Raw genomic sequence first — 25,432 nt, forward strand, 5'->3', positions numbered from 1 at the left:
GTAATGTTGCGTTTTGCGAACTAAACCGTGAAGATCTTCCAATCATTCTACGTCTAGAGTTACGTCTTGAGCGTTGGAATATGTGTTCGCGCAATTAATGCATCATGTTTCAGTTTATCTTTTATGTTAATCATGAAATGTATGTCAGTTGAAGCATTATAGGTTTAATAGTAATTATGATAATTGCGTTCTTGGTTCCAGAAATTCATTTCAGCAGAAATATAAATTATTAGATGCAAATTGATGTTAAATTAATTTAATAGATTAGTTTGTGTCGGTAAATTTTGCTCATATAATAAGTGACCTAGTGAATTTGATGCCTACAGTAGCGTACCTGGATAAACTGAAATTGGCCTATTTTTCTTTTAGAACATCACTAAAACTTGAATATACATAAAAACAACCCTATCAGACAATGGTGCAATCCAAATTTTGCTCATACTATTAGTGACCTACTGTAGTCTGTTTTATGCCTAGCTTACCTGGATAAACCAAATTGGCCTATTTCTCTTTAGAAGAGCACTTTACAACTTACTGTAATACACATAAAAACAACAGACAATGGTACAGCCTAAATGCTATGAAATTGAAATAGGAGGATGACTAAAATACCGTATATTTCGGTGTATAAGTCGCACTTTTGACACGCAAATTTGACCTCCAAATTAAGGGTGCGTCTTATACACCGAACATAAATGCCTCACCACACAGATTGTACATAGGCTTAGGCCTAGGCTATCGTCACCTCGTTTGCTAGGCCTGGGTAGGCTAGGCCTAGCTACAGTAACTAACTAACGTAACGGCAACCTGCTTCTGCCTAGCCTAGGCCTAGTTTTCAAGTCATTTTAGCATGATGTTATACTAAATATGATGAAAAGATTTGTTCATTATGGCGCTCCGATAAAATTTCATTTGTAAACGTTTACGTCGTACGATTGGAATAGTACTGTATTTATTTATACAGTAGTTATACGCACGATCGCCGTACCCCAAGCGCAAGCCCTTCTTTTTCTTCGACTAGTATGTTCTCCAGGTGATTATAGCATGGACCTAGCGTACACACTTCTCGGATACATAGATACTAATCGAATACGATTGTCCGTGAAAACGTGCGCCCTCTCGAAATGATCGAGCGAGGCTAGCCCACACACGTGCGTGTTACACACACGGTCATGCACTCGATGTTGCGGCGAAACTCATGAATAACAAGTTAGAAAGAACTTGTTGAGGCTGGGCGCGGCTGAGCCTAGGTAAGAAAAAACCTAAATAAAGGACGCCGTTGTAGATATAACAAAATATATTATCACAATAATATTGATTACAATTTAAAAAAAAATTGTTTTGATGAAATAAGGTGCGTCTTATACATCGACGATATAAAAAATACCGATATTTTACTCTCAGTTGGGGGTGCGTCTTATACACAGGTGCGACTTATACACCGAAATATACGGTAAGTGTTCCTAAAAGGAAAAGAATTAAGATTAGGATGAGAGCAGTTAACAGTAGTGAAAACAAATAAACAAAATTTAGGTTACTGTAGCAAACCCTGTCCAGAATAATAAAATCTATGTGACAATTATTTTGTGCATGAAAATGGCAGTTAAATTAAACACGCCTAAGGTGTTATTTAACGTAAAATAATTGGAGCAGACAAACTAAGTTGATACATGCGAACAGCTTTTTAACACTGCTGCGTGCTATCCTTGTTGCATATTTGATTATGTTAAATCATTCGCAGTTCCATGTAGGAGTTATACAGATTTAAATCTTCACAAATGGATTATGAGATTCAGTTCTCAACTCAGATGATGTTTGGTCAGTGGAGGCTGGGCTCGTTTCTCAACCGAGATGATGTTTTTACGGTCAGTTGAGGTTGAAAGGACAAAATAGGCGACAAATAATCAAGATCTCGTATGGACATGGTTGAACGACAATCAATATTGAATATAATTCTAGATTTGTTATTTCATACGTTGTTCCATTAATCTTTCTACGGTGAAGAATCAAAATTTAATTTGATTTCAAGTAGAATAATTTAACAATAACATGATTTTTTAGTTTCATTTTTATACAAATTTTGTATACAAAAAGTGAATAAGCATACTTTATACCAAATTTTGTTCTTGGAGGTTTTTGAACCTTCAGCATGTATAGCCTGAACCACAGTTTATTAAAATAAGTACAGTAAAAGATAATAAAACATCTATTTGCACCAAAATTATTTACTCTCACCTAAATAACCTTTTTTATTAATAGAATTATAAAATGATATTTGCATGGACAAAATTTTCCCCTGCGTTATCAATTTTAACACCATGTAATTATTACCAGCCAGATGCATCATTAGTCTGAACATTGAGATACTGTAAGGTAAGTTCATTGGAGGTCGCACGGAGCGGTATTGTTGTGTGCGCCTTTTTGTCTTTGATCCATCGCAAAGTAAATGGCGTTAGAGCTTTTATGTTATTAAATAAATTGAAAAATTGAAATTCTTTCAACAAATTATCCTTTCTATAATAGAGATAAATTGAAAAGAAAAAAATCAATTTTTGAAATCATGAAATTGTAGTAGAAAAAAAAATTATGTATATGTAATTAATTTTTTTTTCAAAATTTAATTTGCAAATCTGATATTCGTGATTGCTTTTGATGCAATGTGTTAATTAACACGATTTTGTAATTTTCTTCACGTCGCGTCAAACTATCCGGACAGGCGTTGACATAGAATTTGCTGACCCTTTTAAACCTAACATTGTTTTATATGAAGATAATTTTAAATTTCAGGGTTGAATTTTCTTTTTTTACTGGCCAAGCAAGCCAGTAAACCGGATTTATTACATGCCCCAAATCAATTTTACTGGCCAGCAATAGTTATAACAATCATGAAATATGAAATTTTTGGTGAAAAATTGCCTGATAGATGTGCCTGTTCTTTTCAGGCTGACCGACAGCAATTTACCGGTCATTGGCCACTGCATCAGCTACATTACAGTATAAATAATTTTTGATAATGTTATTGTTCCCTAAAACAAATAATGGAATAGTCTAAATTGAATATTAGCCAAAATAGATTACATTAAAAAAATAATTATATCTAAGAAAAATGAGATATATTTAAACAATTTATTCATCTTGCTCTCATGTTATTAAATCTAATTGTATAAAGTTATACAGTAGATGAAAATTGAAATTAAATATTAATTTAAATTGGTTGTACTAATTGGCAGAGGAAATTAATAATTATATTTAAATTTTTCAAACAATTAAAATAGTAAACTGCATAATATACTGTAATATAAGAGTTTTACTTTAAAGCTGTGGCATAGAATTGAATGCTGCTTTAATAATACTTTGTGATAAGAAAAATAAATGTATAAGAAAATATACATTGCAACATTCACTTTACAATAGAAATGGAATGTAATATTCAGGTTTCTATAGAGATTTAGTTTACATACAAACGTAAATTGATATATTAATAACAATATAATGAACAGGTAGTTTTAACAATTTGATCTGAGACCCAGTTTGCCATGGAAAAAAAAAATTAGAATAGGCATAACTTTTTGCGTAATCTTTGTAAAATGAGAAGTGGGTTAATGTAAAATATGGAGTAATTTAATTATTTCCCTTAAATCCTAAAAAAGACACCCGAGACATTTTGATCTATCTTCCTAATTTAAAGATGGAGAAGACATTTTTACAAAATTGTAATGTAAGACAATATGCAGTTAAAAACAGACTTACTGTATACCATTATCTCATTGTTAGATTTTAAAGTGGTTTTGACAGTTTGCAGTTTACATTATAATGTTGATTGCATTCATTAAATTAGTTTGGCACTCATTAGGATTCACCATTAATGACTGATGAGCTGTCAATCAGGCGTCATGTGATCAGTCTAACTGTCAATCACACTCTAGACAGGAAGTTGCTTTAATATTGTTTATGTCAATTTAACAAGTGTATGATTTATAATGATAGATTTTTTTTAATAGAAATTTAATCCATGGATTATACTGTAGACATTACATTGTGTCATTTCAATGTGTCATTTTGGCTTACCAACAATAATGATATTCTATGATTGTTACTCTACAGTATCTAAATTAGTGAAAAGTTTTTTCTAACAACTTCGTTTACGCAGACATACATCATTTATCATAGCACTTTAGTCTATTTTGTGCCTAGCTTACCCGGATAAACCAACAATAGCCCTTGCTCTCGTGAGGAGAGCAATGATACAAAAAGAAAATGATGACAGTGGTAGAACAAAGACTATTGAATGCCAGTCAGTCAGTAAGCGAAAATTACACAACAGTACAACACCACTCTCTTGCTTTGTGAATAAAACAAATAATATGCAAAATGTTATTACAGCATGTATTAAATATCTCTCGACATTTAACAACATGATACTACAGTATTATCATTTTGACATTTCGTCCAAAAATTGTAGAACTAAATATCATGGTAATTTCAGTACAACAAGGGAAGAATTATATTTGTTAGAATTGAGGGGTCCAATATACAGGTAGCCAGTGTTCTTTAATTAAAATATACTTTTCTATCTAGACATTAATTCAACATTGCATGATTTGTCAAAGATAAAATTACTAGATTCGCAAAATGTCCACTTTACAGTTATTTACTTTGATTTATTGCGGAGAATCACCACAATTCAAGATTTTTTTTCTGGAGGAAAAATACATTCAAGTGAGTTGGCATCAGTAAAACATGTTCTCTGTTAGGCTATGATAATTTCTAGGCACTCGCATTTTGCACTCAGTTGGGAGCCCGGATGTGGTTTCTAAGGGCATGTTCTATCCAAATATTTTCAACAATCACATTGTGTGAGGCCTAGAGTAGACATGTTTCTGATTTGGATGGTGAGAAACTAGTTTTGATTTATTTGTCTAGTTAAATTATAAATTTGCGAACATAATCTGTAAATGTTAAGATGTTATTGTTATACATTTGTTTTTTTAATTTGTTGACATTTTTTGTTTTTTTATGACAACTACAGTAATGTTGTACTGTTATACTGAACTTTTGATTTTCATTTCCCAGAAATGTTTCACTGAAAAAGTCATAATGATCATTTTGAAATTATGACATATTCACTTATTTCCATTCTTTCTAATGGTTTTTTACCTCATTTTATGCTTTATCTAAATTATGTTGTTCTACTTTCAAACCATTAAACTATAATCATAATGCACTTCTTTAGATAAAATTGTTTTATAATTGAATGAATTATATTCCCCCATGATTTTATCCCCTACCATATATAATTATTAAGTACTGTATATTGAATGTTTTATCTCTTTTTGAATGTACTATGTGTACTATTTTATCCTTGAGTCCTAAAATTGATTTTGACATTACAATTTCTGGATGTAGGTCTAGGGTGCAAGTTCAATAAGAAGAAGAATTTTTAGATTATAAATTTAATCTACTTTGCAGTTTAGTTAACTAAGCCTAGCATCTGATTTATTGATAATGTATGGGACAACCCAACCATAATATTGAATTTAATGAATATTACCATTCCTTTTGTTTGTTCAATTAGTTTGGTAGAACATGGAATTTTGAGATTTACTTAATACTGTACAGACTTGAGCAAATCTGATTAGAAGTTCGAATTTATGTTTTTTGAACTTTAAAATAGTTGTAAAATAATTGCCATAACATGTGTGCAACTGAACAGCAAATGTCATTTTTTATATTTTTTAAAGAAAAAAATGTACAATGTTTTTTTAATGTTTCATATTAATGATGATCCAAATGTCATTAACTACGAGAAATTAAAAAAATTTAATTTAATTTCATTATACATTTTAGGGTAAATTCATGGAAAGTCTGTTTTTCAGCAGCTTAGGGAAGCTCATTAATATTCATGAGATATTCACAAAATCACGTCATCAGTGGATTCCAAACTCGCGACGTCAAGCTTGTACGTTGTGTTCTCTCTCCCCTGTCAAACGACGACCACCCGATCATTATGAAATACATTTTTTGTAGATTTTCTAAGCTGGGCCTAAAGTGTAGCATATATTTATTTGACATTTAATGAAATACCTGTACAAAATTTAGTACAGATTACGGAGTCATAAATTATACTATTTTTATACCTCGAATAGTACAGATTGTATATCGGCTTCACGTACTAGGCTAGGCCTAGCCTAAATCATTTTATTCATGGGTGAGAGACATTTCTGACTAGGGATTCCATGCCACGATGGCTACGTTAAAACATTGGGGCCATCATGGGCCTAGCTAGCCTACTACTAAACGATTGGCCCTTAAATAACAAAACTCAGTGGATTCCAAACCCATCCTATCAACCAAACTCCTAAACAATCTAAACCTAAAACGTTCTACAAAATCGGCTGTAAATATTGAGGCAAAACAAGGTCCGATCGCCGTCTGCACGTATGGTGTCCCGATCTTCTAATTAATAAGTAGGCCTAAAATAGGCCTAGGCCTAGTTTACTCTCCAAAAAAGCAGATACTGCATCAAGCAAGTAGACCTCCTAGCCGATCCGGCCCAGTTAAAAATTGAGCTAGCTAGTGTAGTAGACCCTATGCGAATTGATACTACCAGGCCTTTTACTATAGGCTACACTTGTTAAAATTAGCAATACTTATGTTTATACAAATATTCCAACTCTTTCATTCGAGCTATATTATCTATACCATTCCGGTAGGTCGAGTCGACCTTCAATCAAATACTGTACATCGTTCATGTTGTGATTATAGACGGGGTATACTCGACCCGACCAGTTTGGTATTGTATACTGTATCTGCTTATCACGTGACGATGCCAGGCATGGGGCAGAGAGAGCACGTGTATCATCGTCTCGCTCTCCTCGCTCAGCAGGAATGTATACGTTACGCTTCATTGATTTTGAAGGCTTTCCCTAAGTCAGTGCGAAAATCGGCAAACGTAAAGTGCAAACCTATCTAATTTGTCACTGTTTTGATGGATTTTCATAGAAAATTGACTTTATAAATGGGAAGACCGACTAAAATTACATCAGATAAGTATAATTTTACAAAAGTAATTGATATGGTTAATGATAACGAGTCGTCGGAAGATTGACCATTTCACGAATTTCCTATTCTGTAACGACAGTGTGATTTTGCTGTAGCTGCACTTGTAATCTGGCCTCATTTCACAGCCTTCGTTCTGCTTCACTGGACGCTTTATATAAATTGAAAATTTTACCGTTCAAGAGACAAACAAATATATTTTACATTTTTTACTATTCATTTTAAACCCGGAACCCCCCTTTAAAATTAGTTATAAAGTTTGATATTGATTGTTGTTGTTGTTGACAAAAAAAGTGTGACACTTTTTTTGTCAACCTAGTTTGTTAGTGTAGACAGAGTTTTAGTTTTGTCTACTTATTAACTTTTTTTCCACATCTGGAAATCATAAAGATTTGATTTTACAAAGTAAACTAAGTGATTATTTAATCATTTGGTCTGGTAAATAAAAGCTCTGCCCGAGATCTACCTTTTCAGAAGATTCTAGAATCAGGTTAAATGATGTCTGGAACTTTTAAATGTAATGTTTTTTTTAATGAATCCTTCCCTGGTTTCATGGAATTTGATAAAGTGATCAAGAACTAATCCAATACTCATTAATTCTGAGATTTATTGTGATACTTGTTTTACAAATAATGATTTTAAAAAGTCGGTCAAGCTTTCTTACTATGGCCATCGATCACTCTTTATGTTATTTCATATTTGAATCATTGAACAAACATTAAATCTATATTAAAATATCGTAAAATGCTAGCTATGTCCTCAACTACAGTGTTTCTATAATCGCTAACTGTACTGTAGGTGCAAAAGCATTTGGTAACGCATTTCTGTCATTAAACACCAGAGTTGTTGGTGCTGACATCATAATCATCCAACAAACATCTGCTGCCTCAATTCTGAGAGTTCGTAGTAAACATGCTCACGTACAGAACAGTAGTGTCTTCTGTTTTGTCATATTTTGTGGCACACATTAGTTTGGTTACAGCAATTACACAAAAACTAACATTTTACAAAACACCACATAAAAATAAATGCAATTTGGAATTATCATTTTGGTTTGAATAGTCCCGTATATATGACCCATTGAAGCAAAAAGCTAAAATTTGGGCTAAATATACATCAGACTTTTGTCAGGTGCTTTGAAGAAATTTGAGTATAATCCCACCCAAAAATAGGACTTTATTCAGTATATAATTGCAACTGCCAATAACATGCCTGTTTGTTTGTTGAGGAAACATAGAGGGTGCTATAACGGTATGGTTGCAAATTAAACATAATTATCGTAGAAGTGACAATTTTGTACTATTGTAGTAGAATTAATTGAAAAGGTTTTTAATTACATGAAAGATGTTGACATGTGACGTGTGTTTACATTACAGTACATTGCAATATAAAAAGCAAAACTATATTTTTTATAGCAACACTTTAACATATAGGAAATGGAGTGGAGAGGTGAGTGTGGGGGGGGGGGGGGCTGTTAAAAGGTAAAGGTATTTATATTTGTCCTCAAGCTTAACTGGAAACTGAGGAAATTCGAATTATGCCCTCAACGGACCCACGGCAGCCAGCAGTGCAGCGCTTACCAGATCAGCACACCGGGAGACGATCCCCTACTCTATTTTTAAAATATGATACTAAATTTTTGTGTCTTTAAAAAACTATAACCATGTCCCTTTAATAATTAGATTAATATTTTTAAACCTGAATGATTTTGATTACTTTAAAACGATGTGGTAGAATTGATAGTTACATGATATAATTTAAATATAAAGGACTCGATAATAATAAAGATGTCCTATTTTTAAATGACGTCATTATTATTCAATATGCAGCAGTGATGAGGCTTTAATACTATGCTTAGCCTGTTCTTGACCCAAGTTTGAATACATTTTATAATGAGATAGTCGTCGCTGTCTAATCCATTGTTTATTTGGAGGGCTGGTTTAAGAGTGAATTCATCTATCGCACAAGAGTTGACAGATTTCAGTTTTAACACTGATGTTTCTTTGAAATTCTCTTCACGTTTTCGTAATTAACAATCAAATTCGACGTTTATTAATTGTCAGGTAGGACTGAATTGCATTAGCATTTTCCGTTTGGCAAGTTTCCATGGCAACGATGAATTTTACGATGACATATTCGTTTATAGAATTGAGTAGTTTGTAGTTAATAAGAAAGGCATATTTAGCTACTGTATATCTGCTTTGTGCGTATTTAGTATTTTGATACTGGTTTCAAATTTGTGTCTTATTTGCCAGTGATATGACAAATAATAATTGTAAAACAGTACAGTAGTTCTACTTAGTGTAATTTAATTAAAAATTGGTTAATAATAATTTTACTGCTGAGCTTCTTTATTAAAACTTTCTACTTTCTTGAAACGATTCAGAGAGTCCAGTTCAGGTGAGTTTTTTTGGTATTCAAAGAGTTTACAGTAGTTTTGAGAGAGTTGTTGATCTGGTTTTGAAATTATTGATGTATTCAAGGAGTCTAGTTAAAGTAAGTTGTTGGTATTTAGATACTCCACTTTAAGGCAAGTTGTTTGTATTTAGAGAGTCTACAGTACTTTCGGGCAAGTTGTTGGTATTCAAACAGTCCACTTTAAGGCAAGTTGTTTGTATTTAGAGAGTCTACAGTACTTTCGGGCAAGTTGTTGGTATTCAAACAGTCCACTTTAAGGCAAGTTGTTTGTATTTAGAGAGTCTACAGTACTTTCGGGCAAGTTGTTGGTATTTAAACAGTCCACTTTAAAGCAAGTTGTTTGTATTTAGAGAGTCTACAGTACTTTCGGGCAAGTTGTTGGTATTTAGAGAGTCAACTTTCGGGTAAGTTGTTGGTATTAGAGAGTCCACTTTCGGGTAAATTGTTGGTATTTAGAGAGTCAACTTTCGGGTAAGTTGTTGGTATTTAGAGAGTCCACTTTCGGGTACTGTAAGTTGTAGGTATTTAGAGAGTCCACTTTAGGGCAAGTTGTTGGTACAGGTATTTAGAGAGTCCACTTTTGGGTAGTTGTTGGTATTTGGAGAGTCCACTTTAGGGCAAGTTGTTGGTATTTAAAGAGTGTACAGTATGATCGAGTTTCTATTTCATTTAAAAACAACTACAGTAGTCAGATGTCCGTTACGCTGTATATGAACCATGAGTTAAGTTTACTGAACCTAAATCTCCACCCTTTGACTAAAGATGTTTGTTTAGGATCCGTTCTTCACACCTCTAGAAGTACCCTCTATTCACAGCAATTTAATGTTTATTTACTGTCAATATTTAAAGCACGATGTTCCAACATTGATTATTTGAAGTGTTAAAGACACCACACTATTAAACATTTTTTTAAAACATTGTTAAATTCATTTTTAAGGTATACCATTTAATAAGATGGTATCACTGATTAAATAAAATAAGTCTTGATTTCAGTGGCTTTTACTGCTGTTAATCCCCGAATTGGGTCATCTTATTTATTCATATTTTTCTTTTTTTCCCCTGAATACAGTACGTTCTCATTTTCTGGCGAAGATGCTAAATATTATTATTAATTTAGTAGTTTGTAATTATATTTAAGCATATTTAATTTTTTTTCAACTATTCGAAGTACTGTACAGTATTTCATTCAATAGATCTATTAAAGGGACACCTACACTTTGTTGGGTCCTGGAGTTGTCCCCTGATTAGATCTATTAAAGGGACACCTACACTTTGTTGGGTCCTGGAGGTGTCCCCTCAATAGATCTATTAAAGGGACACCTACACTTTGTTGGGTCCTGGAGGTGTCCCCTCAATAGATCTATTAAAGGGACACCTATACTTTGTTGGGTCCTGGAGGTGTCCCTTCAATAGGTCTATTAAAGGGACACCTACACTTTGTTAGGTCCTGGAGGTGTCCCCTCAATAGATCTATTAAAGGGACACCTACACTTTGTTGGGTCCTGGAGGTGTCCCCTCAATAGATCTATTAATGGGACACCTACAATTTGTTGGGTCCTGGAGGTTTCCCTTCAATAGAGATTCTACAGTGCTTTAAATTCCCTCTCATAAATATACACTACTATGTAAACCTTTGCAAATACAATGACAATTTATTGCGAGTTTTGATTATTTTTACAGTAACAGTAAGCATGCAGTTTGTTATATTCACTTTGTTAACAGTCAGTAAATTAAGTATGTTTGCCTTTTGAAGTATTTTTATATTGAATGCATTTCTTTCGTATTTCTCGTACATCTTCATAAATCCAATGCAGATATAATTCACCGTTGATTTTAAAAGTGTGTCACTTGCCTAAACACCCTACATCTAACAATGAAGTTCTGCGGTTTTTACCAATCTTAAAAGAACACATACAAGAATTGTATTGTAAACAGAAAAACATACAATAACACAATGAGTAACTTAGGGGGTTCGAGTACAATATATACAATCAGACAATAAATAACTTAAGGGTTTGACTACAACCAACATGCTTAGAATAAATACTGAGTAAAAGATCTATTATAGCCTAGGCTTGTGTTTCTCCCAGGAGAGAAGTTCAGGCTAGCCCTGAGGTGATACTTGACTTGATGGTGCCTGATGCACTGGGTGAAAAGCTGCAGTACAACATCTAGGCTTATCCTACCCTAGGGGGATGCATTGCAACTATTTGTAAATTGCATTAATGTAATACAAAAATATCTCTAGTCTTTTTGTTATACTGTATCATGGCACCGAAGTTTAGTACTGTCTGTAAATAAAGTTGAGATGAATTGTTAAGCTTAGTTTTTTAAATAGCATTTGAATAAAACCAAAACTATACTGTAAGTAAAGTTTAATATCAACTTTGAAAAAGAAACCATCAATAGATGCAACATAATGGTGGTTGTTTGGTTGCCAAATAGAACTACATGCACACTGGTGTTTATACTGTATATAGTTCAAGGGAAGATCTGTTTGATTTTTAAAGAAGGGACTCTTTTTGCCCAGAAATGATTTGTCACAAAAACACCCATCACATTTCTTTGTCACATAAAGTTTGGAAGAGCTTAACACATCATCCATAGTCTTTGTTTTGAAGCACCACAGTACTGACCTAGGTTTTGAAGAAAACCATTTGGGAGATTTTTCATGCCATTAAAACTATAAATGCAGGACCTTTTGTTTTGTATCATTTTCTCCCATAAAAAATCAGCTAATTGTTGATCGATATGAAAGTGATTAGACACCTACTATAGCCATACAGTAGTTTTCTAAACCTATATATTTATTTTCCTATCCAATTTTATTCTCCATCTGAAATCGTTCTCTAATGGATCCTCTAAACAGATGATAGCCAAAGGGATGAACAACTTATGTTTTCTTTAAGTTAAGTCTGGTTGAGTGACATGTGACAGTCTCAGGCCATGTGACATGCATCTCGGAGGTCACATATAGTTACACTATTTCAAGAATGTTTATATTACATGATATGATAGTTAAATCTATAGAATTATGATTATAATATTATTTAATTTTCCTCTTGAAATATATATAGTACAGTATAATGTTTCTGTTTTAAACTGATTGGTTTAAGAAACGCCGTGACCAAAATTAAATAACATTGGGACACCCCTATTAATGGAACACTGTTTAGGTTTCGAAGGTGTCCCCTTGATGGCAAGTTAAATACTATACTTGCATCTGACGTAGTATTTATGAGGATGTTATAAATTATTATCTTGTTTTGAAGAGGATTTATATTTTATTTTTCAGATTTAGTAGCACAACAGCAGAGAGCAGTCGGCGGCTAATGGGAAAACGGACCAAGAGGAGGGTCAGGCCAAAAAGACGTCCACAGAAAAATATCCACAGGGTAAATATAAACTATTCCTTAATTTTAGTAATAATATTAATAATTAATAATAATAAAAAATTCTTCTCTTTTCTTTTCTCTCTTTTTCAATCATAAACAGACTTAAATTAGTACTAGTGTTTAGTTTAGTACTGTAGGTTATTTGTGTGAAGGTAGGTTTAGTTTAGTTTTAGTATTAAGGTAGTTTAGTTTAGTAAAGTATTTAGTTTATTCATTTAGTGTTTAGTTAATAGTTTTTAGTATTTTTAATGTTTAATTTAATTAGTATGTTTTCAGAACATCTCCTTTTTTTTTCATGTATCTTTGAGTTCGTTTACAAAAAGGACACGCGTCAACATTTTATTGTCTACTGCAATTTGTTCATTACGCCTCAAACGTTTTCTGCTGTTTTAAAACTATAACAATTTTGAAACAAAAATTATCACTGTATATCATATCATAATGTATCATAACTTAATACTTAATTTTAGGTCGCTGAAAGTACATTATTAAAATTTATAGCCATTACAATGCTAACATAAATGTTATGTTGTAATGGTATGCGGTTGGAGTTAATAAATCACATGATTCTGAACAAGAATTATCACATGTTGTAGTAATGTTTATAGTGTCGTTCCTATCTGAATGTCATACACGACAAGTATTTCAAATATACTGTTCGGTTATCCCTACATTTTGAACAGTATCCCTTCCAAATACAGTGTTTTAAAGACAAATACTCAAGAAGTGTGGTAAAGTCTTGGAATAGTCTTTAGAATACTATTTAAGTGAAAGATTTTGATCTAGACTGATGTGATTGGACAGTATCTGAAGGCTAATTTGCATAGTTTTTATCTGAAAATCCAGGTGGTGTTATCTATTGGTATTGTATCCAGGATCGAGAGTGAATTCTGGTTTCTGTAAAAATAGGTTTTATTTTATAGAATTCTTGATTGGAGGTAATTGTTCTAGACGGTGGTGGGCAGGACACCAATCTTCCTACCAGTGACTACCCTAGAAGCCTACAATAACATTTTGACTGATAGACTAGAAATAAATTATATTGTAATTAGTTTTATTAATTTAAAAAAAACTTTATTTCATCTTTTTAATAATGTGAAGTCTCTCCTCCTCCTATTCTTCATTCATTCCAACTTTCATCCATTTTGAATCTTTCTTTGCCATCATTTGTTTTATTTGTGTGTATTGATCCTTTATTAATGTATCTTCATTCATTAATTTATTTTCTGTTTTTTCTACTCATCCATTTATTTACATTTCATCCATTTATTTGTCCATCTCTCAATATTCATTCATTTTTCTACTCATTTATTTATTTACCTTTCATCTATTCATCCTCGATCTATCTGCAATCATTCTGCAATCATTCACCCATCCACTCACCTATAATGGACTCCATCCATCTTAGCTGCTTGTATTCTGCTGTAAGGAAGTCGCGGCTATAATAACTACACCGTGTTGTATTAGCAAGAGCTAGGCGGTATTAATAGCGCAATTTAATGTCGAAAACATGCATTAGTCGACTTTACTTGTCCACTAATATGTATCTTTATCATCCTCCCACAGGCATCATCGTTCAGTAGTATTACGGATTCTACGATGTCTCTAAATATCATTACGGTCACGTTAAATCTCGGTATGTATGTATGTTGGCTAAGTAAAACTAAAAATATTTTAGTACTCAACTGAACATTTGTGCTTTTTTATAGTAAATTTATTTTGTTGTAGATTTTTAAATAGTATTCAAGGTTTCAATGTTTTTGATGTAAAAATATTTTTGTCTGTGGATGTGCTTTCCAATACTTATAATGTCGGAATAATGTGTTTTTAACCAACTCCAAAAGACTTAAGAATCTTGTGTGATGTTTGTCCATAGAGATCACTATAATCTCTCTCCTAATTTCCAAATATTATAAAACAGTTATTCAAATTTGTATTGACAATTTTTAAACATTACAACAAAATATTTATTGTAATATTTTTTTTCAATTTTTTCCCCAGATAAGATCAATTTTCTTGGTATCAGCATAGTTGGTCAGAGTAACAAGGGTGGAGATGGTGGAATATATGTAGGGTCTATAATGAAAGGGTAAGTACCAATAGACATCAAAAAGAAAAGTACAAATTGTTGCAAAGGATAAAGTACCAATAGACATCTTAGATAAAAATACCAATTGACTTAAAGCCTAAAAGTTTGAATAGTCATAAAAGATAAAGTGTACAACTATAGTTATAAAGTATAAAAGTATCAATAGTCATAGTAGGTAAAAGTGACAATAGTAAATGTACTCTTTTGAGACAACCTTTGCTTGTTTTTGTCAAATAAATGCCATTTTATACCCAGGAAGGCAAAATGTGTTGTCAAAAATTAGCATTCTTCTCCATTTTTTCTTTTAGTGGTGCAGTTGCTGCAGATGGGAAAATAGAACCAGGTGACATGATATTACAGGTAAGTATCACAATGCAAATATTGCAAATATTGCCTATCCCTAATTATAGCTTGTTTTAGTGTAAGCAAAATATTTTTTGTTTTCTTCTTTCCTTTGTCTCCCTTAATGTTATAATAAATAAAACCAAAACAGCATTCTACAGTAGTTTTTCCTACTACAGTATGGCACTATTTATATAGTAAATTATTCTAGGTCCGGGCAACAACCGGCGAAACATAGATTTACATAGTTTGGTCGTTGGAAATCAAACACTCCCTATGTAGTGTGCACTTGATTTCGTGTTGTGGTTCAAATCCATAATATGGCATCAATGAAACATTTACTTTTTATACAAGAAATATGTATTTCTGTATAAATAATGCAGATTATGATTATGTGTGTGGTTTAACAATATTTTCTTAATAGGTAAATGAAGTTAGTTTTGAAAATCTGAGTAACGATGATGCTGTACGCGTTTTACGAGAAACCGTGCATAAACCCGGGTAAGTGATTGCGCCATAAATTTACTATTGCAAACATTATTTAAATTTTTCCCACAATCCTATATTCTTCACAGGTCAACGAACATAGCTTTGAAAATTTGAGTAATGACGATGCGGTACGAGTGTTACGGGAAGCGGTCCAAAAACCTGGGTGAGTCGGCCAAAGCAGTCAACTGTGACATGGCCAAGTTGATGTCGGTCTGCTCGTATCTCCCCTTGATGTATAATTTCTAACCATTTAATTTTTATTTTTGTTTTATTTTGTAAATGTTTTTGTTTCTTGTTGAAACTTGTTGACTGCTTTTTAAGGCTCAAGTCTCTAGGAGCTTGTTTCTGCTGCATAGCACAGAAAAGTGTTTATTTCTAAAATGTTTAGGACTACCGTATTTCTGCTAAATTTCTGCTCCCAAATAACCGTTAACCATCTTTTTTTTCAAACAATTGCTGAAAACCCATCTCTGTCGAATTGCATATGAAATGACGTAATTTCCACCTTGTTTCGATCGAGCCTTGTGGTCGTAGCGCTTTAGAGAAAATTTTATTTTCGTTAGGCACTATACAAAAGACAATTATTATTATTATTACCCAATATGCAATGCCATCATACTGCTACTGTTAATCTGATAACCCGTATTTCGTGTTACAACTAAAAGTTGCACAGCGATAACACGTTAAATACCATTCTAACTCCCAAATTTTATGTTCACCATTTAACCGGTTTTTAAAATTTTTTTTTTCTTTCTGCTACCAAGAAATTGAAGTTAAATTTATTTATACGGTTAATAATGGGTTATTTTTTCGCAGCAGAAACAGGACCTAGCAGTCAGCATTTGTTGTAACAATAGTAATAACCATTTGTATTGTATTTTTTTTTTCAGTCAAAGCACATTTATCTTTTTTTGCACAACTGTTGTATTCAGCACATTATTAATGCATTTCTGTTTTTAAAATAATGTTTTTAATTTTGTTGAATGTTAAGTTGTATATTAATAACCATACCTGTAATGTGTTATGTTAACCAATATTATTTGTGTCATTGTTATTAACTGTACTTTATTTTGCTGATCGGAAAACTTTCTGTCGTTTTTGTGTCATCCGTGAAACGTATTTATTTTATATCAATTTTTTCAACAATAAATAACTTTGTAACCTCTTGCATTCAAAAGAAATTAATAGGTCTAATTCAGTTTTCTGTCTTTTATGGGAAAAAATACAAAAAGAGAGAAGATAATAAAACTCAAATTAAATGTTCTTTTCACATTTTCACAAGAACAGTAAACATAAAGTGGTTTTACTGATGTTTGAGTTTGTATCATATTTAAATGTGCATATGAAAATTATTTGCTTGTCCTAAATTAACTCAACTCTGATTAATGAAAGTTAAGATTAGGATGTACATTGTATACATTTAAAAGGATTAATTTTTTTAAATATCAGTTTTTTTTAATGGTTTTTTTTATCAGTAATGTGTCAAATGAGTGTGGATGGTGGTTGTGTTGCATTAAGTTTATTTTTTTTTAAGCATGAAAAATGTAATCAACATATTTGTCATTAATACTCTACCTTCTTTAATATCTTTCTTTTCTTTTCTAAACTGTTGTTCTTTTTGTCCGACAATTACAGTAATACAATTAATAAATTGATGTTATAAATGTTACAGTATTTTATTTTGTTGAAAATCACAATTGTAATTGTATAAAACCACATTTTCATTGTCTTTTAGTTAATTTGTAATACTAGACACTTTTGGGACCCAACAAAGTGTCCCATTTTTTATAACAGTCTCTCCTTAATAGGGTTGGCCGTAATGGGAAAGAGTTCACATAATACGGCGGTCTCTTAAAAGCTATCTACACCATCAAATTAGAATGACAAAAAAGGGTGATGTGGCCAAATATGGTAGTGATATGACATCATGTCCATATATGGGCACATCACATTTTTTGTTGTCACATAAAGTTGGATAGTGTAGACAGAGCTTTAAGTAGGGGTTCTACTGTAGCTAAGTATGAGTGACATATGTTTATAATGATCTAGTCTTATGTTAATCCTGATGTAATTATGAAAATGATTTCTACTTCTTATTTAGACCTATACGACTCGTTGTAGCTAAGTGTTGGGACCCTACACCAAAGGGTTACTTTACAATACCAAGAAGTAAGTATAAGAATTTTGTTGGCGGGATTTGTTTAAATAAAAATAAATAAAATATAATAATAATAATAAGACCGGCACAGGAACCTAATCGCAATTAAATAGGCACAGGTTCAACCATAGTTCTTGTGGTAGAAGTTTTCTCGGACAAGGACTCAAAACGAGGTAAAATTCATCATTAGAATTTTTGTGAAAAATTTTATCTAATTGCATTTTTAAACTATATAAATTACACCCATTATTTTCTTTTACTTTTACTGTAGGTGAACCGGTACGGCCAATAGATCCCGGTGCGTGGGTGGCACATACAAATGCCATGAAAGGTAAGCTATTGAGTTAGGCTAAGCTAACTGATGAGAGCTAGGCTAAGCTAGCCGATGAGAGTTAAGCTAAGTCAACTGGTGAGAGCTAAGCTTAGCTAGTTAGCTAGGCTAATCTAGCCATTGGTCTAGGCTATGCTAGCTGATAAGAGCTTGGCTAAGCTAGCAAGTGAGAGCTAGGTTAAGCTAGCCGATGAGAGCTAAGCTAAGCCAACTGGTGAGAGCTAAGCTAGTTAGTTAGCTAGGCTAATCTAGCCATTGATTTAGGCTATGCAACTGGTGAGAGCAAAGCTAGCTGGTGAGAGCTAGGCTAAGCCAACTGGTGAGAGCAAAGCTAGCTGGTGAGCTAGGCTAAAACACAAAACTATTTCTAAAAGTAGATGCAACAAAATGAGATGTAGATTTACACATTTACTATTATTTCATATTACTGTGTTCCTTACAATTTTTTTCTTACTATGTATTTCAGAATATGCAGCTGCAGCTTCAAGAGGGGGTCCTATCAGTCCCTCAATGACCTCCATGACCTCTGCTACTTCTTCAATTACTAGCTCCATTCCAGAGTCAGATCGTAAGTGACATTTTTTTATGCATCTAATTACAATTTTCACACCCTGATATGATATATCTATTAGTGTTAAAGAAATCCTGATTTATTATTATCTATTACAGATGTTTTTCAATAAATTATGACTTAATATTAACAGGGCACCTAAATTGATTTGTGATTTCATTATTTATGACAAAAATAATTGGTTATGGTTAGTTCCTTATAAGCTGGAAGAAATGTCAATAGGAAATTTATGAAGTGATCTTTTGATCTACCTAGTATGTGCATTGTTTATAGGACATGTTAACACATTTTATTGATGATAAAATTAATACATTTAAACATAGAAAAGGTTATTGGGTTCATTGAGATCAAATGTATTTTAACATGTTTATCAATTTATATTTGTTGTTGTGCAAAAAGGTATGCAACTTTATTGAACAATTTTAAATACACTAATCAGAATAATTTTGAAAATACAGATGTCAGATTGTATGAACATTTTTTAAAGTTATTTTTTTTTTTTTTTAAGTTAGATTGAAATAAATTGAAATTGTTATTTTTCCCAAACATAGCATACAAAAAATGGGTTCTGATTTATTCAGTCTTGCTAAAAATAAGTCTGGTATTCAGAGAGTGTTATTAATGTGAGAAAAAGAATGTTGGACCTTTTGGACCTAAAAAAATCTCTAGTTTTCCCATTTTTATAGAGCACGTCTGTATTTATTTATACTACCTTGTGTGTGTGTTACTAATAACAATTTTTTTTTCATTTTTGTTTAAAGTTTGTTTTTCAAAAGGCTACAACGATATCGGACCATTAACTATCAACACACCGATGCTGTCCATAGTACGTGCAATGGCTGCGCCAGATTCGGGCTTAGATATCCGAGATCGTATGTGGTTGAAAATCAAGATACCAAGTGCATTTATAGGTTAGTATTATTAATTAATGTTTTTGAGTGCAATGGTGCAAATAATTTTGTAAAGTTTATTAAAAAGCTTAATATGACATATTTCATCTTTCGCCAATGTAAATTTAAAATGTTCATTATTTGTTTTATAACACACCTACTGTAAATTATTTCAACGAAAAAACATATTCCTAGGCTTAGAAAGCCTCAATAAAGTGTTACCAAAAAAGAATAGGAGTAGAAAATGAAACTTAACTAAATCAAAAATATTTAACATTCATTAGATAGTTAATAAGTTTGCTCCTATGGAATTTATATCTTAATTTTTCTATTGATAGGCCTCCTGAACTAAAAATCTGTTTGGCTTTTTTATATTTTTTTATTTAGAAAGTATTTTTATGTTTTACTATGTGCATTGTCTTTTGGAGACTCGGCCCTAAAGCTCTTTTTGGTTTTTTTGAGATTCCACATAAACAATGATTTTTTCCTTTACTTTATGTGGAACAATAAAATGAGTGAATGAAATCATGAAGAATTCATAGTTAATTAGTCACCTTTTTTGATTCACAGGTTCCGATGTCGTAGAATGGTTGTTTAACCATGTAGAAGGGTTCCAAGACAGGAGGGACGCACGTAAATACGCCACCAATATGCTAAAGATGAATTATATAAAACACACAGTTAACAAGATTACATTCTCAGAACAGTGTTATTACGTTTTTGGTGATTTATGCTCAAGTAAGTATAATTTGATTTGATTTCGATATTATTTATACCAAATTGAAATTAATATGTAGAGGATAGGGTCTTGGTTGTGATTCCCATTTGAGAATTTGTTTTCTTGTCCAGCTCATATTTTTACCCATTAATGATTGCTAATAAGATGAACGCGAGTCCTGTGTTCATTTTGTACTAAGCCTCGGCGTTATGTGGAAGGGTGGCCAATTACTTTCCACGCTGCCTTGTCCTCCCTAGCAAGTTCACCTAGGTACTCGCTTACAGAGCGGACAGTGGGTCTTTCTGTATGATAGTCAAAATGCCCTAACCACTCTGCTACTAATCACTAAATAAATAAGGTAATCTGTTTAGATCTATTGATTAGACCACCATTGTTCATGTTTCAATATTGTTTGACAAAATAAAGTAGACGTATATATAATATATAATTTAGGACAAAAAACATATATTTAAATATAATATTGCATTCTCTTGTAGATATGGCAGCACTATCATTAGGTGACGAGCACTCGGAAGCTGACCAAGATGTGCTTGCCCCCTTGCCTGGCGCACCACCCCACTGGGTACCCATGGCACCCGCACCTCCTCTCCCCTACCCAGCATCTCAAATGAGTTATAACAGCCAGCCACCTTGCTATCAACAAGTTGCCGGCGGTTACGCATCATTCGACACGGCCAGTTATACAAGTTTTGGCAATGGCAGTATAGGCAGTGCTGGAAGTGGAGGTAAAGATGAATCTTTTGTTTCTACCATAAAATGATTCTCCTGCAGTTACTGCAGTAACGACATTTTGTTTACTCTTTACCTTTACCTGAAATTATTATTTAGTCATCTTTTTTTATGATACACAGTGTTTATTGTAGTGATTGCCTCAAACTAAAATCATACATTATTGCAAGTAATATTAATTAATTATCATTAAGTCATCTTTTTTTATGATACACAGTGTCTATTGTAGTGATTGCCTCAAACTAAAAGTAATATAAATTAATAATTGTTAATTGCAGTATATAATTTTAACATGATCCCTTGATAAACCTACCATATTTTGCCCTTTCAAACACGGTTGAAGGCAACATGAGTATTAAAAACAAATGGAAGATCCGCAGTTGAACATAGTGACTTCACACAATTCACCGCCTAATAAAGGCACACTATTGTTGTGTAGATGCTTTAGTATATTGGACACTGGCTACAATAATCATATGTGAATACTTAATTTAGACATGTTGCTTAGTTAATACTATTAGTATTAGTTAGCTTAGTTTATACAAAAAAGGTAGATGATGAGTTGAATTATTTTTTCTATTCTATTTAGTATTTCTCAATTACAATAAGATTGAAATTATTTTCTCTCCATGTTTGATTTCGTAAGATAACTTTCTGAACTGTTTTATTTTAAACTTTTTAGGAAGCAGCGGTTCAGGAAAGAGCCAAGAGAAGAGTAAATCTCACAGCAAAGGCAGCGAGAGTGGAAGTGAGTCAGACTTAACCATCAACGCAAGCCGTCCCGGAAGCATGCAAGGTGGAATGCAAGGCGAGAACATCCCAGTACAAGTACCCGTTCCACCGTTACCGCGACAGCTAGGTCAAATGCCAGCCGATCTATCAGGCAGTAGGCAGTCCTTCCGTATGGCTATGGGAAATCCATGCGAGTTCTTCGTAGATGTAATGTGAGGGCGCTGCTCTGTATAAACACTCTCTCAGCACTCATGCTGAGGCAGTATAGGCTTCATTAATTTATTCAATAAAAAACCTTACATTGAGCCTCTATTGTACTTAAACAAATCTGATGAAAGTTAATTTATAATTTAAATCTACGATACTTAGTATTGTATATTCAGGAATAGCCGCTCCATAGTCTCTTTGCTTTTCTTCCTTATATCTTATTCTTATTAACTCAAAATTATTTTTACTAACAAACATTACTATTTGTATGCCTAGGTAGTGTGTAAACATTATTGACATAATTTCATAAACATCTTCATGTCGTACAACTGCTCATAACATTTTTTCTCAACTTTCTATCATCTAAAAGTCGTAGTTAGTCATGCCTCGGGTCACATTCTATGGTCACCGTACAGGTAGGCTACTACAGTAGTACTTCTATGAATGGATGACTAGCCGGTGACAATAACGCTAGTTGGTCATACCCAGTACCGTTTTGATTTTACGATCATTCGGGAAACCACCTCACGACGATTATTGAATAGCCAGTGATGTTTATATAATACTTGATCGTGTTTATTTTAAAATTCATAATCCTTCAATACTAATCATGTGATTTCATCCACAACTAGGATGCATTTACTAACCCAGTTAAAATACGATTGGGTCAAAGAATAAAGAAGTGAGTGTGTTCAAAATCATGTTCACTACAATTCAGGTGTTGCTTAACATTTATGGACAACTATTTTAATGTACAAACAATTTTAATGGCTGCAGGTTTATTGTGTTATCAATTATAATTTAACACAACACAATCGTTTTGATAAAGATAAACGATAAAGAGCACAATTAGTTGTAATGCAAAATTAAATCTGGCTGCGGTTTGATAATTGTCACGTTACAATTAGAATTGAATTACTGTTTGTTATGTAGTATCGTTTGGTTATCAATTATTATAGTTATACTTCAATTACAATTAATTATTTCCAACTACTGTACAAGTGAAAATAGTTTCATACTAAAACGATCTCTCTAACTCTAGTAAAAAGTTGTCGACACAATGTATCTGCAAAAGGAATAACAGTAAAGAATGTCTCAACGTTACAGTTGTGGCTCTACAATGTCTTCAAGGGTTATATAACCGAAACTTCAAGACACTCTCAACCATACTTTATATCCGTTTGAGAACACATAGTGTATCGCAAACCTAACTTTAACAGTTTTTATTGCCATGCAAACAAATAATGTTTCTTACTGAAATTTCGCCTTGTAGAGAACAGGCAGATGAGATTGGATTCATTATTTTTTCATTCATTTTGTCATAAATTATAACAAATTCAAGTATACAATATGAGTGTGCTCAAGAATAAATATGTATTATAAGTTAAATACAACAGAGTACAAACATAATATAATGAAACAATATAACATTTTAAGAAAAAAAAAAGTGTATTCTAAACGGCGTTCTACACATGCATTATTTCTATTAACTCCAATGATAATGCTTTGTATTCCATATTATGCAAATGCAGTGTATCACATATGCAAATTAATTGTATCACATGCGCAGGTGGCTTATCACATATATTTGTAATAATTATCCCACCTGTAATTTAATTGTTAAAAAACAACATAGAAAAATAAACATCAAAATATTCATTTTAATATCAACTTAAACATCAGGAATTTCCTTGCTTTTTATCTTTAAAAAACCTTGGTATTCTCAACAAAATTGTTACCAAACTAACATTTTGAATGCATTAGATTTTGGTTTCCACCTTTCTCTAGGTTTTATTTTGCTGAATGGGTGGGTATGGACCATAATCTGAAAGTAGTTCGACGATGTAGTTCACGCGATTAAGGGTTAAATCGTTTTTAATCATACATTTTCATTTATAAATATCAAATGCCACGTACATCTGTGTACAATATAATCTTTCAAAAATATTAACAATTTCACGCTGAAGGTCTAGTAATTGTTGAAAAATGTTTTTCATTTTAATGTTGATTGCGAAATCATGTACTTAAAATTGATCTAAAATTTGATTAAAAGTTAGCTAGAATCAAAATTATAATATTAAATTATTGAGCTGATGACAAAAAATTGTTGGGTTTTTAATGATAGCGTTAGAATCAATTGTTTTTATACATAGGCTTAATAGAATTGTATGCTTAAAGGGAAAACTTTTCTTATATGACACCAAAAATTGGATAGTTAAAGTATTCATTATTAAGGTAGATTTTATTAAAATATTAAATTGAAATTAGTTAATTATTGTAATAAATTATAATTTACTATTTAAAATTGTTATTATAATAGTATTGATATTTTGATTGTGTTTTCGATTATTTTAATTAAAAGTAATTAATCGAGCCATGTTTATATGATTCATTGGAACATATCCATTCAGGGGACAAAATGGGATTAAAAAAAAATTACTATCAGTTCACATTTAGGAGGAAACAATCTATTCAGGGGACACTTTCCACTGCCTGTGAATAGTGAATGTGAATACATTTTAAAACACTTCAACTAACAACTATATTTTAATTGGACACTTCTGGCCCCAATGCTTTGTTTTCCTCACTAAACACAAAAAAGCATGAATTTCCATTTGTTATTTTTATCAAAAAATTAAGCAAAACATCATTACTGTGTTATTTATTATTATTGAAGTTTTTTTTAAAACATTTTTAGAATTAGGTGTGTTTCATTTTAAGTGTAGCTTTATGTAAATATTGGTTTTCATCATTTTTTATAATATTTTTTTTTTGTCGATAAACTTTACATTAAAACAAAAAAACATATTAATCATGCTAGCCCACCATTGTTGAATAAATTATGCATAAATTATGTTTTTTTTTTATGTTTATATACAATAAAATATACATATCATTATATGGACTCTGGTAAAAGTCCACAACCATGTTTAATAATTTGCATAAATATTCAACCCTGTATTGGCTGATACATGTTGGTCCTCAGTTCCTCAGAACAATTTCCAGGAGGTGGGCTTTTACTAGAGTAACTACAGTATTTGATATTAATGTATTTTAATACATATATTGATAGTGGTATATGATTGTGTTTTATATATTTAATATTTCTTATTTTAACATACATTTTTAAGAAAGTAAAAATACAATGGTATGACATACATTCGGCCATTTTATTTAGAATGATGCATTGTGGGAGATTTATAGATGAAATGAAATTGATATATTTAAAATCGTAAAGGAATGGATTCTAAACTTTACATTATTCGTGCTTCTCTCCTTGTCC

The 25,432-nt window shown here is 32.1% G+C and overlaps 1 protein-coding gene across 7 annotated transcripts in view; it reads left to right on the top strand.

Annotated features, from left to right (window-relative positions):
* LOC140045171 (segment polarity protein dishevelled homolog DVL-3-like) overlaps positions 1 to 22,284 on the top strand; it is a 70,697-nt gene extending 48,413 nt beyond the window's left edge. For 3 of the 7 annotated variants that reach the window (XM_072089967.1, XM_072089971.1, XM_072089972.1), the window contains 12 exons: positions 12,773 to 12,872; positions 14,439 to 14,508; positions 14,874 to 14,961; positions 15,270 to 15,321; positions 15,728 to 15,804; positions 17,894 to 17,961; positions 18,219 to 18,281; positions 18,748 to 18,849; positions 19,614 to 19,763; positions 20,313 to 20,480; positions 20,958 to 21,206; positions 21,893 to 22,284. In XM_072089967.1, the coding sequence (XP_071946068.1) occupies positions 12,773 to 12,872; positions 14,439 to 14,508; positions 14,874 to 14,961; positions 15,270 to 15,321; positions 15,728 to 15,804; positions 17,894 to 17,961; positions 18,219 to 18,281; positions 18,748 to 18,849; positions 19,614 to 19,763; positions 20,313 to 20,480; positions 20,958 to 21,206; positions 21,893 to 22,158 (1,453 nt within the window). In that variant the 3' untranslated portion in view covers positions 22,159 to 22,284. Of the gene's footprint in view, positions 1 to 12,772; positions 12,873 to 14,438; positions 14,509 to 14,873; positions 14,962 to 15,269; positions 15,322 to 15,727; positions 15,805 to 15,878; positions 15,956 to 17,893; positions 17,962 to 18,218; positions 18,282 to 18,747; positions 18,850 to 19,613; positions 19,764 to 20,312; positions 20,481 to 20,957; positions 21,207 to 21,892 lie in introns of all 7 variants that reach the window. The other 4 variants (XM_072089969.1, XM_072089973.1, XM_072089968.1 and 1 more) reach the window with 3 other exon arrangements.
* The last annotated feature ends 3,148 nt before the right edge of the window (positions 22,285 to 25,432 follow it).

This window comes from Antedon mediterranea, chromosome 3 (genome assembly GCF_964355755.1).
Source record: "Antedon mediterranea chromosome 3, ecAntMedi1.1, whole genome shotgun sequence".
Lineage (NCBI taxonomy): Eukaryota > Metazoa > Echinodermata > Crinoidea > Comatulida > Antedonidae > Antedon > Antedon mediterranea.